This window comes from Staurois parvus, unplaced genomic scaffold, assembly GCF_062004578.1.
Source record: "Staurois parvus isolate SC_StPar_1 unplaced genomic scaffold, SC_StPar_1.0 ptg000145l, whole genome shotgun sequence".
NCBI lineage: Eukaryota > Metazoa > Chordata > Amphibia > Anura > Ranidae > Staurois > Staurois parvus.
Window position 1 is genome coordinate 87,017 of NW_028317941.1, and position 18,575 is coordinate 105,591.

The 18,575-nt window shown below is 40.5% G+C and overlaps 2 protein-coding genes and 1 pseudogene across 6 annotated transcripts in view; 1 reads left to right on the plus strand and 2 right to left on the minus strand.

The window, feature by feature from the left end:
- Positions 1-12,392, plus strand: part of SYNC (syncoilin, intermediate filament protein) — a 25,140-nt gene extending 12,748 nt beyond the window's left edge. Inside the window, exons 3-4 of one of the 4 annotated variants that reach the window (XM_089673810.1) lie at positions 1,471-1,624; positions 11,496-12,392. In XM_089673810.1, coding sequence (XP_089529936.1) covers positions 1,471-1,624; positions 11,496-11,536 — 195 coding nt within the window. In that variant the 3' untranslated portion in view covers positions 11,537-12,392. Of the gene's footprint in view, positions 1-1,470; positions 1,625-9,199; positions 10,801-11,495 lie in introns of those variants that run through there. The other 3 variants (XM_089673812.1, XM_089673809.1, XM_089673811.1) reach the window with 3 other exon arrangements.
- LOC149464868 (U2 spliceosomal RNA) lies at positions 6,478-6,620 on the minus strand (annotated as a pseudogene).
- The window catches only part of RBBP4 (RB binding protein 4, chromatin remodeling factor), a 20,448-nt gene continuing 13,764 nt past the window's right edge, over positions 11,892-18,575 (minus strand). The window contains exons 9-12 of one of the 2 annotated variants that reach the window (XM_089673807.1): positions 18,405-18,484; positions 13,295-13,352; positions 13,098-13,208; positions 11,892-12,573 (exon numbers count right to left, since the gene is read on the minus strand). In XM_089673807.1, the coding sequence (XP_089529933.1) occupies positions 12,508-12,573; positions 13,098-13,208; positions 13,295-13,352; positions 18,405-18,484 (315 nt within the window). In that variant the 3' untranslated portion in view covers positions 11,892-12,507. The remainder of the gene's footprint in view (positions 12,574-13,097; positions 13,209-13,294; positions 13,353-18,404; positions 18,485-18,575) is intronic. The other variant, XM_089673808.1, reaches the window with a different exon arrangement.

The window sequence follows — 18,575 nt, forward strand, 5'->3', positions numbered from 1 at the left end:
CTTACCTTGTGAGTTGCCGGAAAGTTACAATTTGCAACAGTCCCAGTAAATTATCAGAGGAAGTGGAGACTAATGCATCCTGCAAGAAAAAGACATCATTCTTTTAAAATGCTGTTCTCAGGCCTAGGTACAATCATATGACTGGAGCAGAAGGATTGCTTTTTAACCACTTGCCCTCCAGAGGATTTACCCCCCTACCTGACGAGGCCATTTTTTGCGATGCGGCACTGCGTTACTTATTATTTATTTCAGGTACTTATATAGCGCCATCAATTGTACATTCATATCAGTCCCTAACTCACATTCATACATACACATACTAGGGCCAATTTAGACAGGAACCAATTAACTTACCAGCATGTCTTTGGAGTGTGGGAGGAAACTGGAGTACCCGGAAAAAAACCCACGCAGGCACAGGGAGAACATGTAAACTCCAGGCAGGTGGTGCCGTGGCTGGGATTCGAACCAACGACCCTAGTACTGCCAGGCGAAAGTGCTAACCATTTAGTCACTATGCTACTTTAACCGACAATTGCACGGTCATGCAACGTTGTCTTTTTTCCCCACAAATAGAGCTTTCTTTCGATGGTATTTGATCACCTGTGCGTTTTTTATTTTTTGCGTTATAAACAAAAAAAAACCCGACAATTTAAAAAAAACAAAACAATATTTTTGACTTTTTGCTATAAAACATGTCCAATCAAAAAATTAAAAAAAAATCATATTTTGTCATAAAATTAGGCCAAAATGTATAATGGCTACATGTCTTTGCCAAAAAAAATCCCAATACATATAAATGAATTGATTACTGTGAAAGTTATAGCGTCTGCAAATGGTGGTATATATATATTTTTCTTTTTTTTTATTAGTAATGGCGGCGATCAACGACTTATAGCGGGACTGCGGCGGGCATTCTGACACTGGGTGGGAACTGACTAACTGCCACTGACATCCCAATGACACTAATACAGTGATCAATGCTAATAAAAAGCAGTGACACTGTACTGACACTGGGCAGGAATGGGTTAACATCTGGGGCGATCAAAGGGTTAACTGTGTGCTGTTTTACGTTGTGCCGTGTGTATTTTACTAGGGAAACATGCTGCTATTTTTGCATATTCTTGCTGGCAGGAGAGAAACCTGTATTGTTTACACACAGGTGTCTTCCCTGTCAGTGTTACTCAGAAATCGCCGGGTTCCGGCGGGGAATCTCCAGCTGGCACCCGGTGTTTGAGATCACTACATTCACTACCTGGAAATGCAAATCACGTATATATACGTGATTTTGCGCAGCCCTGCCGCCCTGTAGCAGCAGTAGTTTTACTATAGGGTGGCGGGCAAGAGGTTAATGATAAAAGGCAGTTTGTTAAAAAAACAAAACAAAATAAACAAAAAAAAAACCTGCTGCTGCATATTGTGTCATGTCAGGAATTTAATTATGGTGACTTGAACCCCTTGCTTTTTATCCAGGAACAGCTGCACGATCTGGAAGATAGAAGGAGAGAGATCAAAATTTCAGTCCAGCTGCAAGAACATCAGAACAAAGAACTTGAAGAGTTGCGCAAAAATCTTGCAAAGGAACTTGCAGTCTACAAGTATGTTCCATCCAGCCAAGGAATCATAGGTGAAATTCTATGACAATACAGCAGTGGTCTTTAATGTATTTTCTTATAAATTAAGCAAAGCACATACTTTAGAAAGTGAGTACAGTGTTTACTCTAAGAATATCATTAGAATAGACCTAGTCTATCCCCCTTAAGAAACATTGGAATTAGGTGTTACCTATATACTCCCATAAACCTTTAGGAAAGCTCTGAAAAGAGGGGTATCTGCCCACATACAACAAGAAAAACACAAGAACAAAGCAATAAAAAATAATAACCCTCTTAGAACCACATAGAACACAGGTAGTAGAAAAAAATTAGGTTGAGGAAAGTATGCCTGCTATCTTAGAAGGCTCCTAGAAACCGAGATACAAGGGAAGACCCAACTTCTCTTTTCCCTGACATCTTCCAGTATAGCACTGGAAAAAAACAGTCTATTAAAAAATATCTGCAGTATAAAGACAATCACCTGAAAAACTTTTTTTCTTTTTGTGAAACGCATGGGAGAGCTTTTGCTAGAACCTGAATTTTTGTGCTTTGAGGACTGTGGAGTCTGGACAGGGAAAGAGCAGGTTGGTTCTTTTGCAACTATACCACAGACGTCCATCTCAGGTTTTCATTTTAAAAAACGCAAGAAGTGGCAAAGGCAGAAAGTACCTTGCTGAGAGTGGGCTCTTATTAGAAGAATGCATGTCTGTGAGGCAATTTTATGCTGAAAATCTTTTCTTTTTCTTTGTTTTGCTCATAGCCCTGCATGGAAGCTGGTTTTTCTTACTCACTTGGACCAATACAACTGGACTGCAAAGCCCTATAACTTAGAATTATGACTGGGTTATGTCTTTGAACGCTCACTGTTTTAAACTAAAACCATCCGGTATATAGGCAGTACTGGAAAGGAAGCTAGAATCTCTTCTTAAGAAGTACGGGATTCTACACAGGAGTGCAACTGTTCTAGCTAGCAGCCTACTGAATGCAAAAACTAGTGCTATCTGGAAAAAAAAGGAGGATGCTATAAATCCACAAGCTAGCTTGGAAAGACCATCCATTCTGTAATCAGGATTTTTAAAAGCAGATCTTATCTTTTGGAGACCTTGGACAGATGAGCATCAACTTTCGATATGACTAAACCTTGGAATTTTCTTTGCTGCATGTAAATCTCCTATTTTTCAAATTGCCTCGATAAAAATATGGCAATTCAGAAAGACCCCCTTGCATTCCCTAAAGCCCCCAGTGTATCTTAATACAGAGAAAGTTTATTTTATTTCTGAGTGTCATATATGGCATAAAACCTGAGAATTATTCCATCATGGTAGTAATGGGTAAACAACCTTCTTCTTCTGAGTCACACCCTTACCCCATATTGAGAAAGGAAAACAACTAATATACTAGTGCAGAGGCAGCTAGAAAGGCCAGATTCCTAACGAAAATTGTTATCAATACGGTAATTTTCCTTTCCTGGTCTGTCCTCACATCAGCACACATTGGGTTAAACCCCTCCCTTTGGATCCTCAGGACCACCTTTTCCAGCTTAATAAAAGAGAAGCTCTCCCCTCCCTTCCTATTCTGTTATATAGTGGCAACAGGCTGCTAGGGAGGGAAGAAAATTGTGCTGACGTAAGGACAGGCCAGGAAAGGAAAATGGAGTATTGATAACAATTTCCGTTTTCCTGATAGTCCTCCTGTCAGTACACATTGGGATGTTCATAGCTAATCTAGAGTGGGATAGAAAAGAAAAATGTAACCAGAATTACTGCTTCACATAAATTTTACTTAATTTGAAAAAGGAGCTGAAACCACCACCACTCCAAACATAGAAGACCTGGCAGAGACTACATCTAATGTATAGTGCCATACTGTTTTGAACGGCAATCTAGCAGCCCATCCTGTGGGCTCTTGCTGCTGCCACGGTTTCTAGTCTTTAGCAGTGTGATTGCTAGGCGACTGGTGGGATGCTTCTTCCACGGTCCACCCTGGTGACAACAGTGCCAGCATCAGAAGTCAGAGAAGTGGCCAGTGAGGCTCCTAAGTAGGCCTGCTGGAGAAGAAAGGAAAAGAATAAAAGAAAGTCTCCTGCACCCGTTAACAAACCACAGCCTAAAAAGCATGCTATTTAAGTACAGTATGCCCGCAGCCCCAGCACTCAGGGCGTCCAGTGATTTAGAAGGGTTTACCTCTATTGCTTCTAGACCCTCCAACCCAAGGAGAGGCTGAACCTGGGGGGGGAAAGGTTCAGTAGAGGCGAATACTGGTTGCTGTACCTTCAGGTGGCCTATACCAAAAAAAGAAACCGGTAAGGGACGGGAGAACCTTTTATTAGGCTGGACAATGTGGTCCTGAGGATCCAAAGAGAGGAGTTACCCCAATGTGTGCTGATGTGAGAATGACCAGGAAACTAGGACTACTGGTCCTTTCTGGCATGTGTCCCGCCAAGTATTCATTTAACACTTTGCACAAAATCCTTTGTTGGCAGTGACAGCTTAAAGACGCCTCCAGTATGGAGAAACTAGTTGCATGCATTGCTCAGGTATGATTTTGGCCCATTCTTCCACACAGTCTTCAAATCTTGAAGGTTCCATGCGCCTCTTTTATGAACTCTGATCTTTAGTTCTTTCCATAAATTTTCCATTGGAAAGTCTGGTGATTGGCCATTCTAGCAGCTTTATTTTTTTTCTTTGAAACCAACTGAGTGTTTCCTTGGCTTTGTATTTGGGATCAGTCTTCCTGAAATGTCCACCCTCGTTTCATCTTCATCATCCTAGTAGATGGCAGATTTTTTCTATCTTGTTACATTTGTCTTGGTACATTTTTCCATTCATCTTTCATTCCGTGATATGAACTTTGCCAGTACCATATGCTGAATAACAGACCCACACCATTGGGTTCCCAACTGCAAATTTTACTGTTGGTATGGTGTTTTTGGGGTGATGTCAGTGCCATTTGACCTCCAAACATGGTGTGTATTATGGTGCTCAGAGTTCAATGGAGCAATGGAGTCTTGCGTGGTGAGCGCGCGTACCAGCCATGGCGGTTGAGTACATTACTTGTTATCTTTGAAACAATTGTACCTGCTAATTCCAGGTCTTTCTGAAGCTCTCCACATAAATTGTCCTTGGCTCTTGGACAACTCTTCTGATAACTCTTTTCACTCCTCTGTCAGAAATCTTGCAAGGAGCACCAGGTCGTAGCTGGTTTATGGTGAAATGATGTTCTTTTCATTTCCAGATTACAACCCCAACAGTGCTCACTGGAACATTCAGAAGTTTAAAAAGCCTTCTATAACCAATGCCATCGGTATGATTTGCAACAATAAGGTTGCGAAGATCTTAAGAGAGCTCTTTGCTTTTACCTATCATGAGATGTTTCTTGTGTGACACCTTGGGAATGGGACACCTTTTTAAAAGCCATCAGTTGAGACTGAACAAGCTAATAATTTGCACTGACAAGGGGCAGGTTTTGCGGCCGGCAGTTTTTATTAAACTACGTTGTCAGGGCACTTGATGTTTTATTGGGGCATTAGAGAGACCTCGGGGCACTTATCACGCAGCCCAGTTCGCCCCTGGTCACAACCCGCTTTTGGATCGCGATCCATTACTTGAGAAACATGGTCTTAGTTAACCCCAGAACATATGTCCCCCATTGGAAGATTTTCCCTCTTTTAGTAACAACTCATAATTTTGAATGTTCCCTCAATTCCCAGGGTGACAGTGGACACCAGGGTGAAGAGAAAACCTTTTAAGTTTGCATGCATATTATTTTAGTTTAAGATATTATGTAAGGAGATAACAGAACACAAGTAATATTCTGTTGCTTTTTTTTAGTTAAATCATTGCTCAGATGCATTATTTTGGCAAAACCTTCAGATCAGACATTTTTGTAGAATAATGATTAAAGTATAATTATAGGCAAAACACACTAGTGGTTTTTTTTTTTTTTTTTTTTTTTACTGTCCCCCCTGCCTTATATTTTATTACCTGTTGTTCCTGTCATTTGTCTTTTTTCCACTAACTGTAACAGGCCAAAGTATTCCAGCAAAAAGGGGAGTTCTATTTTCAGGAATCCTTTTTTTTTTTTTTTAAGTCCGAAAACGTGCAAACTACAACGAAAAACCCGTAAGTGATCACAAAAAATGTGCAAGTGCGAACACCACATGAAAAAGTGCACTTAGGGGTGTGTTTGTCCTACCCCCGAAGGGGTTGGACCGTTCACCTGATCCCCTGGGGCACAAAGCTCCTGACAGGGACAAGGTTCCCATTTGGTCCTCCTAGCCAAAAGGCCTGGTGGACCACCGTTCCTTATGTCCAGCCGAAGCCGGACATCCAGTACTAGGCAAGGGGGTTCTCCCGAAGAGAAAACCCCCTAGGGATCAGGGGAGGAAGGAACCAAAAGGCCACACTTCCTCCCCCTAGACTTCAGGATAGGCCCGAGGACCCACACCCTCCATCCGTGAAAAACACACACATAAGTAAAGCAAAAAGTGACAAGACGTGGGAGTGATTAAATTAAATAAATAAAAAAGTGGTACCGTGCCAAATAGTGCACAGACCAGGCCCTGAGGCCTGTAGCAAAAATTGCCCCGGACTTAGCCAAAAGACCTAGTCCTTAGGGCGCTGTGCAAAAAGAGGTGAAAAACAGTGGCCATGTGTCATCTTCACACCGTGGGGTCCCACACCCAAGTGTTACTAGTGACACCCCTGAGAGCGTCTTCCCCAGGGGGCACTGAGTTTGCGGACTTTTTGCGTCCCCAGCTCCTGGCCAGACCAAGGTAGATCCGTCCAAATCAGGAGGTACTGGGTCTTTCCAGTCTTCCCAGAGGAATTACTCCCAAGGCCCCAGAACGAATCATGGCGCTCCCTGGTTTCTGTCCCTCCGGTACTAGCCTTCCGGACCCCCATCATACCAGTGACAGTACTATACAACAGCCATCCCCGCAAAGCTAGAATGGCCGGGAGCACCCCCACTGGACACTGATAAGAACAGATACTACACTTGATCTTAGCCAAAAGGCCGAGAAGCGATTTTCAGGAATCCTTTTCTCAGCTGCTAAAAGGTCAGAGCAGTTGTCAATCAAGCAGCATAGGGCTTTGACTGGATGCCCGCACAGGCAGACCACCATCTGCTGGATTGGGGCTAATGGTCACTCTATTAAACAGGCTTCAAAGTGAGAGAGCAGAAACTAGCAGGATCAAGATTTTTCTAGTCCTGCCTTTACAAAGCAACCGTCATCATGGTGGAAGACGCACTGGTTTCTAAGGACCCTTACAACTGGAGATTCTCTCTAAAGCTCTGTTCACACTGGCAGGTATAACTCTTCAGCCTGTCACAGCATGGTCTGGAAGCTCAAAGTCCTCAGATAAATCTTTAGCATATCCACCCCCACTTTCCAAAGTAGGAGGTTGTCTGTTAGCCATTGTAGACACTTGGACAGCTTGCATCACATATGCTTAGATGCAAGTGGTTTTCATGGGCTACTGGCTTCCCAATTCATCACTTCCAAGCTTCCTGTGTAACAGCACAAATTAACAGATCACCCTTTTGCCCTTGCAGTTCTTCTGAATAAGTGTCATTGCTCCAACCTGTTCACAGTTCCCAAGCCAAGAGGAGACATTCACCCCATCTTGGACATCAAAGCACTTATTATTTTCAAGTTCTGCAAGGAACCAATTGGTACTGTCATAGCCTTCATTCACCAAGGAGACTTCCACACGTTTGTAGACACCATTGAAGTATACCCACATGTCCTCAGATTTCAAGAGCACCAGCATTTCCTCCGCTTGCTGTGGGATCTCTGCATTTCCATTTGGTGAACCTGCCATCCAGCCTCTTTCCTACACTTTGAGTGTTCACCAAAGTGCTGGCCTCAGCCCTACTGTTCTTTCTGGGCTTTTTTTTTTTTTTTACTGTGGGATACTTAAGCAACTTTTTTTGTGGGAACAGGCTTCACAAGCTCTGGCAGACAACATAGCCTCGACTTTGCAGACATTCTAAATGGAGCCTGTTCCTTCAGAAGTCAGTTATTGTTTCTTATATTTGTAGGGCTACCACCTGGTCATGCATAATGTCTTTAAAATGGCTGTCTGAGCTGCAGGTTGTCCAGTTTTCTTCTCTTTCTTGGGCCTATATGTGTTTGTAGCTGTTTTGTCCACCATTAAATTGGCTGCTCTTGGATGTCATTTACTAAGATATTTTTGCGCAGATTGTAAAATCCTTTTCTTGGAGTCCATTAAAGTCCAAAACCTCTATTTATGATCGCTACAAAACTGAAGTATACTAGGTCAAAACAGGGGTTCTTCTGGGCTGATCTTCAATTTTTTATTTGGCAGTGTCCAGGCCACCTGTAGGCAGTAGACTCCCTATTACAATGATTATTTTATATAACCTTTTATACAATCTACAGCATCATAATTTAGTGATGTGAAACATTTTATACAGATATCAGAAAATATAATTTATTCTGAATTTATCCTAGCTTAAGTTCATTATATACAGCAACTGATTATAGAGATGAAATAAAGGCATGCGAAATGCAAACGACAAGATTCTGTTATGCTTTTATTTCCTTTATATGTGATATTAGAAGTTGACCCCTGAATTTGTAATTGTAAAGGGAAGATTTACTTTTAGATGGAATATTTTTATGAAGAACAATTGGTTATGTTGCTATTTTACATATTTATACACCATCAGTTGTATGCACATTTTTAGAAAAGAAAAAAAATGCGTAATCTTTAGTGAGGACATTTGTGGCCAATTTTGGTGGTGCCCAATTTGGGCAATGTACCTTTTGCCCTAAGGGCCAATTCACACTATGTGTGGTGATCATCATTTTACTGCAGTTTAAAACATCAGTCACCACTAGGACACAGAACACAAATGTTTTCTATTCACGCTTCAAACACAGCTGCACTAAAGTGAAGACATTTCATTGCAGAGCAGTGCATCACACTCCTGTACAGTGACATGAAATGTCACATTTCTACACTTCAAGTTCAGTGTAATTTCAGGTTTGCACTATTGCAGGCTGAATGGGCTGCTGTACCCGCATTTCCTACAGAAATGCATGCACCTGCTGTGGTCTGAGATACATGGGGCTGCCATTCAGAATTAATGGCATCCCCATGCATCTCATAAGAGCAGTGCGATTTGGCTGTGGGAACAGATGTAATTCTCCCACAACCAGCACAGTGTGAACATACAACCTGTGTGGTGCCAAATCACACACACAACACTGCCCCCTACCGCAACTGGAACAAACAGCTGCCGTTTACTGTCCAGCAGCTGTCCATTCAATGTGAATGGACCATAATTGCTCAAAAGAGGTTCTATTTTTTTTTTCTCCTTCAAACGTTTTTTTTTTTTTGCACTGGGCACTTTATAGCATATGTATCTGACAATTTTTGAACACTGCACAGTTTATGGCTATATACTTTATAATGTATAGGTGACAAACAGGGCAAAACAGTGCCATTTAAAAAATATATATATTTTAAAAATACATAGGAAAAATAAAATTGAAGATAATACTACCAAAGCAGCTTCTTATTCAATGCTCCAAATATTCACTGCTAAAAGACAGTTGTACCTTTGTTTACTTCTAGTGCTGTGGCCATCTCAGATGTATGGAGCCTGTTCCGACAAAGCTCTAAGCATGCAGAGTTGAATTGAGCTGTAGACCAAGGTTGTCCAATCATGACATACAACCCCATCCAATTCAGCTTGGGCAAAAAAACAAAACAAATCCACAAAAACAGGGAACAGCAGCAAGGGAAACTTTGCAGTCAACATCTGAGTTTATAGTGTGGAAACAATGATGGATCAAAAGCAAAATGCAGACAGTATTTCCTGCATTGAATTTTCATGTCTGAGAGCCTGATGTGTTACTACTGTTAAAACGAAACAAAACTAAAAACACATCACACACTAAGCAGCTCTTGAAATAGCCAAGCTAAAACTCTTCTAAAGATAGGGTCCTGGGGGATGGCAGACATAATGGCACCATCATAGACGCATATGGGAATTGGCCCTTAGACACATGGACGCCTCTGTGCTTCATTCACATGTTCCACTGTGGCTCAACCCTAGGCTGTCTAAACGCCCCACTATCCCCAATCCCAAGATGTGGTCTTCAAGGGGCATCATGTAACTTCACCAGGTGTTCACGTCCACTGGGCCCAAGCAGTTCCAAACCTTAAAAGGAAGAGTTCAACCTCCCTAATTACATGCTATTTAGATATTTACAGCTCCATCACACCTTAAGGGCCCAGTTTTCTGAATGGGTCCCTTCATTCCAGCCCTTAACTTTGATGGATGTGGTGCTCGGCTCTGTACACTGGCCTACACGCTCCAACTATAACCAGTGTGGTGGGGGTGGCTAGATCTTGTTGGGAGCCAGACGTGGGATCTCTGGAGTCAGAAATCTGGGATGAGGCGTTAGAGGATGTTAAATTGGTGTCCCGAGACTCCGACAGGCTCACCCAGCTCTATATCCTACATCATGCCTACCTCACTCCACTCCGGGTCTCTAGATACTGCCCTGAGCGGAGCCCCCTTTGCCTTGGAGACAGGTACCTTTTATGGTCCTGCCCAATTGTCCAGACATACTGGGCACAAATAATTAAATTTCTGCATGATCACATGGGTTCACCTTTGCAACTAGACCCCAGAGTGTGCCTTTTTAGCGCTCACCCTCTTAAGCAAAACTATTCAGTGCCCGCATATTACTGGCAAGCCACTGAATGCAGGCAACAGTCCCCACCCTACAGCCGTGGTTGATTGAAGTCAGTTCCACTCTACCGTATAAGAAACTTATTTACATGCATAAAGGATGTCCCACAAAATATGGGATGGATGGCTATCTTCCTCCGCCACGTAAGTGGCTTGCCATGATGGAGATGTTAGAAGTGGGGTTTTCCCCATCCCTCCCCCAAGCCTGACTTATTTACCGTTTTACCCCCAGGCTCTTTGTACTTTGATATTCACTACTGTTTGACGTGTGATCTGTTTTGCTGTCCATGCATTGGCCATTGTTCTACTCACCCCCTGGACATGTTCCCAATTGTGACCCGGGCAATTTCTTTTTGTTGTACTATATGTTCTTGATGTACTATGCTGGTTGTGCTTTTCCCTGTATTTCTTTTGTAAATGTTTTGTTTTATCTTCTTTACAATAAAGTTTTTTTCAATGTTAAAAAAAAAAAAAATATGAATAGGGTCCTGGGCTGGATTCACTAGTCCACATTTCAGCACATATGTAGGTCTGTATAGGTCCATACCATTTACCTTTCACACTAAACTGCAGTGCATAGTTGTCAACCAGGCACACATGAAAGAATGGGATTTCTGCTTCAAGATAAGTACACCTTTCATAACAGGTTACACCGATGTTCAGGAGTAACGTAATGAACAGACTGGCCCCTGCTTTGACAGCTAGCAGGGGATCTTCTCTTCTGCTTACCTGTACAGGCAAGCAGATATACTGACAGGTCTGCAGGAAACCTGCATGGCACCAATGATCTCTGGATCGCAGATGCAATGGTTTACAGGCTGCTGCAACAAAAAGGAACAAATGCACTTTTTACCTGCAAAAATGTACACTTTTTTGGCAAAAAGGTGAACTTTCCCTTTTCAAATTAAACAAATTGCACAAGTTGTGCTGTATGAAACCTGACAAGTGCAAATAGGCCCGTATACCAGATGTATGCTGGGCCCTTCAATGAAAGAAGAAAGTTGAAATTAGGAGATCAACATATCTTGCTGGAAACAAGTACATTTTATGTTAACTTGCAAGATCATGCAATTACTGTACACACTTTTTTTTAATCAATTATCCAACATATTTCCTGTTCTCTTTTCTTAAGTTTACACACTAATTACAGCAATGCTTTTACTTTTTCAGGGGATATCTTGAAATATATGGACAGATTTTCAAATCTGTGACAAAAAAGGAATGACTGCCACCCAAGTGGGCATCCTTAAATAATTTGTTCAGAATTCAGCATTATGTGGAGACTGAAGCAGAATACGTGAAGAAGGTACTCAAGTAAGGACGAAAACAACAAATGTGGGATTACATTTTGGAACTTGCTGTGTTAATTGTACAAAGTGCACCAAGAAGGAAAAGTGCTACTTTTGTTTGATATCTGGTGTTCAAACTTCATAAGAACTTCCTAAAAATGTAGATATTACTTTTTGTGGTTTAAACATATCGAAATTTTAATATTTTTTTTTGCAGCAGTATGCTACTACTACTACATACACCCTAGTTACACCTCAATGTTATAACGCAAAGAAATGTAGAAAAACAAACAAGCTATTTATTTATGTGAGGTACTCATCCACCACATTGAAAAATGTGCAGCACATACAGCCAAATAAACACAATAAAAGGGATATTAGTGCTCTCCCTTTAAACTGTTAAGCACAACTAAACAGTTGATGACAAGTCTAAATTACAACACATACTTCAAATAAAAATGCAACAATACAGAAGGGGGAGGGAAACTGTTGGGATAATGTCCTTGATTGTAATAGAAGCGGTTGGCTTTTCCAGTGGAAAAATATAAGGAATGTTTGCATGAAGCAGCTTGGTCCAAGACTCCAAAAAAAAAAATGACAGTTCAACTTGAAGGCATGGTGTCACAAGCCATTTATCCTTTTCTTGCTTTGTTTAAAACCACTCTTGTAATGGACGCTTTGTTAAAATTGCATTCTTATATAAAATATTTATATATAAAATAAAATGGAGGGGATAGTTTTACTAAGATGAATAAAAGCAAGTTTTAGGTGATGGAGAGATATGGAGTCAGCTTGCACTTTTTAAGCACAAGACGTTTATCAATGTCCAAGTGCTGCATACAGAGATTGATCTGAAGTGAGTCATCACAACATTGCACCAGGGGAAGACACGTCTAAGATCCCTGGCCCTCAGGATCCACACCACCCTCTGTGTCTTCATCATTGTAGATGTTCTCAGCCTGAAGAAAAACATTCAGAAAATAGAACACTATAGTTTAAGCAATCAAGAATGTAACAAAAATGGAACAGAAGTGTAGTCTATGAGGTTCACTAATTTCATCAGTGTGCAGCTGATCATACAAATCAGATGTGCTACCATTAAAGCAGGTATTGAGCAGAATGGTTAGAACCTCTCAATTGTATACTTCGGTTTGTGTTACTGAAGAGAATTTACCAGTTTGCTGTGGTGAAACAGAAAATAAAGCAATAAAAACCTGGGGAGGTTCTTACTCTTTTTGGGAGCGAGCCCAAACATCTGCCCCCATAGCAAGCTGCTAGCTATGGGGCAGACACTGAAGAGGAGCCAAGATCATTGGCAAGCATCAGAAGAGGCGGATCAGGACTGCTCTGTGCAAAACCATTGCACAGAGCAGGTTAAGTAGGACATGTTTATTATTTTAAATTTAGAGAAAAAAAAAATATTAGACTTTACAACAGTTACAAATTCTTTGTAGAAGACTTTTTACAGGACTTTGCAACTCACCATCTGCCATACTTGCATAATATTGTCCTCAGAAACAGAGCAGATCACCCATGGTTCATTTGGATTCCATGAGAAGTCAGAAATTTTTGCTGTATGTCCTCCATGAATAAACTAAAGAAAAAAAAACAAGTCAGCAAAACAGATGAGCATTACAATACAAAAACCGATTCTAAACTTATAAAATAGTACACACTAACCAATAGCTCTGGTGGACCATCTTCTGCATCCTCCGGGGACTGCTCCTCCCCAATTTTGCTAAAGAAAAAAAAAACAAAAACACCACAACTTTAAGTGCTAAAAAGCAAAGGGAGTTTCAACGTACAACTTTAATTTTTGCTAGAAGAAAAATTAGAGACCCTTGTTATGTGGCATCATGCACAAAGATACTGATTTACTAAAGACTGACAATGGTTGCATGAATATTCACTTTTCCAATCATGTGCAGATAAAGTAAGTAAACGGCTTATTCACATGACTGAATAATTGAAGTGAATTTTTACACATTTTAATCGTGTAAACATTTTCAAATCAGCCTCAATGTATGCACAAATATGCATACCAATGCTGAATTATGATATATAGTCTTGTATGTAGCTCAAACAGTACATGCTAGGTGAATAGCAAACTAAAGATCTAAACATCAGGTTGTAGTGTTGAGGTTTCTGTAAAAATAAAAAAAAACTCCATCTAAGACAGTCATCAGATCTTCATTAAGTTTTTTTTATCTACTTGGCATTTATCCTAGGTGTACTTCAGAATTCCCTGCACAAAGTTTGAACAAATTCCTGTTTCCCGATGCTACTAAGATTATATAGGCTGGTTTAGTCCAAGCTCAACGTACTCTTGTGCCAAATATACACCAGCACTTGCGTTGTAAGCAATCCAAAGTCTGATGTGGATAATCAAATTTCTGAGAAGTAAAATACATCCTAATGCAGGTACAAAGCTATTCGTATTGACCTCTACTGGTGAATATTGTCCTTTGATTTTTATAAATGAAGATTTGTCAATTCAGGAATAACTATAAATTTATGTATTTAGGATGAATCCACAACTGATTTACATTGATAAAATGGTAAAGTAGTGCAGCGCTATAAATGCCCTATCCACATATTATTAATAAGTAGCACAAATACTGTGTGTCCTCCCAGTATTATAATATAAGTCCGTCTTGTAATGTGAAACACACAAAAAAAATCATGCAGGTGCTCCCAGCTTCAAACGTGAATCCACAATGACAGGGGTGCCCCCTCACCTTCCTGCCCAGGCCCCGCAGGACCAATGAGCCAGATAAATGCCTCTTAGGTAATCCTCCCACAGCACCTTGGGGGTCTCTTCAGCAATGATGGTGATACTTCCTCCTCTGATGGGTACTGATTACCACTTGGTGCCTCCAGATGTTTAGTATGCAATTACTCCATAAGTACCCTTATCCATTGAGAATCGTCTCGGTAAATCGAAGTGTTTCTAAAGGCTAAACAGTTTTTTAAACTTAATGTATTCCCTCCATTACGGTAAAAATGTCCCAGTATTTGTATCACCCCCTATCACCATTCGTATACTTGGAGTCTTCTCTCGATCGAGCGCTGTGCCCATCTGCAGCGTCTCTCTTCTCAGAGGCAGCAGTGGTAGTCATTGACTCCAGCTACGGTCAATCAAATCCTGAGAGCAGGGCTGAGAAGCAGTGTGTCAATAAATGCACGCAGCTCATAATCGAGCCAATGTGTGTATGCGGTTTGCTTTGTGAGCACACAAAGAAGAAGGAGCTAAGAGTGTCAAAGGGGTCCTCAAAAGGTTTGTGGTCACTCTGTGCAATAGAGTTGCACAGAGCAGGTAAATATCCACATAAGGACCAGGTCTTTTTCGGACACTCTTTGCTTACAAGTAAAAATCAGCAATTTTTGCTGGAAAATAACTTCGAACCCCCAAAAATTAAATTTTTTTTAGCAGAGGCCCTACAGATTAAAATGGCAGTCATTGCAATTTTTGTGTTTCACATGGTTTTTGCACTTTTTTGGAAAAAAATACACTTTAATAAAAACACACAATTTATTGGTAAAATAAGAAAGATTATGTTACACCAAGTAAATAGATACCCAACATGTCATGCTTTAAAATGGTGCACACACGTGGAATGGGGCCAAACTACAGTACTTAAAAATCTCCATAGGCCACGCTTTAAATATTTCTAGATTACCAGTTTAGAGTTAGAGGTGGTCTAGTGCTAGAATTATTGCTCTTGCCGACATTCACAGGAATACCTTACATATGGTGCGAACACCATTTACATATGTGGGTGTGACCTACATATACGTTCACCACTCCACATGAGCAAGGGGGTGCCTTAAAAAAGGTTTGTAATGTATTTTAATACTTTTTTTTATTTTTCCACTGTCCCTTTAGATTTTTTTTTTTTCACTTTTACTGCTAAAGCGGAAGAAATGTAAAACATTCCATGCGATAATACAGCATGATGGGCTCTTTATGGAGAAATCATCATCACATTGCTCTGGTCCTAATAGACTACAGAGATGAGTGGAGGCCATCTTTCCTTCGCTCATGAGCAGGCGCCCACCAGCTCCAGATCGATTCCTGGAGCTGCCAAGCCCTGAACCACTGGAAAGCCCCTGCCACCTCTTCTAAAAGTGAACCAGCAGCCAACCAGCTACTCAGATCACTTTTGACAGTCTGGCGCCTAAGAGAAAAATATATTATAGGGGTTACGGCATCTGAGGCCACAACCCCAGTATTAAACATCAAAGTGATGACGTCTTTTCCTACTTAGGCGGTCGGCAAGTGGATACTATTTGTACAAAGCAGGGAGAAAAAACAGCCACATCTATTAGTAAAAGCAGAATGTACAACACTTGTTAGGCACACAGTAACCCTTTGATTGCTCCTAGATGTTAACTCCTTCCCAGCCAGTGCCATTAGTACAGTGACAGTGTACAGTATTAGCAATGATCACTGAATTAGTGTCAGTTTTGAGGTCAGTGTACTTTATTAGGGGCAGCAGTTCAATTGCTTGGTAACACTAAATGCTAATCAGCCAATCACATGGCAGCAACTCCATGCATTTAGTCATTTAGACGTGGTGAAGACTACTTGCTGAAGTTCAAACCGAGCATCAGAATGGAAAAGAAAGCGGATTTAAGTGACATGGTAGTTAGTGCCAGAAGGGCTTGGAGTATTTAAACTACTGATCTACTAGGGGATTTTCCACGCACAAACGTCCCTAGGATTTACAGAAAACAGTCCAAAAATGAGAAAATATCCAGTAAGCGGCAGTTGTATGGAAGAAAATGCCTGGTTGATGTCAGAGGAGAATGGCTATTCAATTTCAGCTGCAACATTCAGATGGTAAGAACAGAATTTGGTATAAACATGAAAGCATGGATCTAGCCTGCTTTGTAGCAATGGTTCAGGCTGGCTGTAGTTGTGTAATGGTGTGGAGGATATTTTCTTGGCACTAGCAGGATGTATCTAATAAAGTGGCCGGTAAGTGTATCTCGCATAGTTTAATACAAAAACCTTAATACTGCGCTTATGTGAGTACACAAAAGATAAAAATAAGTGTTTAAAGAGCATCAACAGTACCATGAGATATACATCACAGTTCAGGAACAAATATATCTGTTGCGCTAATAGACTAATGTGTGCAAAACCATGAATCAAATACACATAAAAATTATATATACATTAATAAATGGTTTTAAAAACAAAAATGAAAATAAAATAAAAATCACATGTCCAACAAAATGTGAATCCACGTTATGTAAACCAAATAAATCTACTTGGATGAAAGACAATAAATGATCCAACACCAAGGAGACACTGAGGTAATCTCACCACAAAGGATAAGTATGCGCTTACCCAATAATTTAGAGCCTCTAACCAGAGAAGAAAAAAAAAAAAAGGTGCATCATGGACTCCACAAAAGCCTCCTTCTGCTTTAAATATCTCCTACACGTGTACAGTTTAGGAGATATTTACTGTAGAAGCACTGGTGATGTCACTGAAGCATGATCCCTTCGCTTTCGATGGCTGGCATGCCATCCATTGAGAGCCGTTCTGTGGCCAAAACTCCCTTCTCACATGCGTGGGAGTGATGACAGCAGCTCAACCAATCAGATGGTCACAGCTCGCGAACCCTAAGAAAGACCGGGTGAAGATGGAAGCCTCGAGGAGCCGTGACAATGGAAGCAATGTAGCTTTGGTTCTGTATGCCAGCTGGATTTATTTTTATATCTCTGCATGTAAGTGCAATACCTTGTATTAAAGTGGGTTTTAATTAAGATTTACACCATGTGAAATATATTTCTTTCCTTTGAGCATTCAAGGAAGAGAAGAAAGATCGGATTAACCCACTGCTTAATCCCTTCCCGTCTGGTTGGTCCATCTATGAGGCTGAAAAAAATGGAAGGAGGCTTTTGTGGAGTCCATGATACACATGTGCTTTTTTTTTTTTACTTCTCTGACAGGGGTGTCAAACTGGTGGTCGTCCAGCTGTTGCAAAACTGCAAGTTCCATTATGCCTCTGCCTTTGGGAGTCATGCTTGTAACTGTCAATCTTGCAATGCCTCATGGGACTTGTAGTTTGGCAACAGCTTGAGGTCCACCAGCTTTACACCCGTGGCTTAGAGGGTTAACATTATTTGGTAAGTGCATACTTAATCCTTGGTGGTGGGATCACCTTGCTGTCTCCTCAGAGTTATGTGTGTTGGATGATTTAGTGTCTTTCATCCATGGATATTTAATTTTGTTTACATGAACTTTGCTATACAATAGGTGGATCCATTTTGTTGGACATTTGATTTTTTTAGGTCTATAAAAACATTTATGGATATATGTATATTTGATTCATTGTTTTGCATACAGTCTATTAGCGCAACAGACATTTAGGATATCCCATAGTTTGCAGACACTAACTTTCACACAAACCAACATACACTTATTGGGATTTTCTTTTCCCAAAGACATGTAGCAGATTACATTTTACCTAAACTTAAGAATAGCTATGTTTTATAACAAAGTAGAAAATCTTTTTTTTTTCCTCCAAATTTTTGGTCTTTTTTCATTTATAGAATAATTAACACGTTATCGAACATTTAATTTGGGTAGTGTTGCATGACTGCAAAATTGCCAGTTAAATTAGCTGAATAGCAAAAAATGCCCTGGTCATGAAGGGGGTAAAAATCTTCTGGAGCTAAAGTGGTTAATGATGTGAAGGAAATAGAATGATTTCAATGCATATTTTCTTTACATATTTAGACCATATTATACTGATAAGACCTCTATTCAATATACCTTAAATCCCACACATTCAGTCTTCGGTCAGTGCCACTAGATGCCAGGATAGTTTCATTATGTGGAGACCATTGTACCTGCAACAATATACACCACATTTTCATAAGGCATGCCGCAGTTACCTTATACACCTTCAGAAATAATCGGCTTGTCAAATAAAAAAAAAATTAG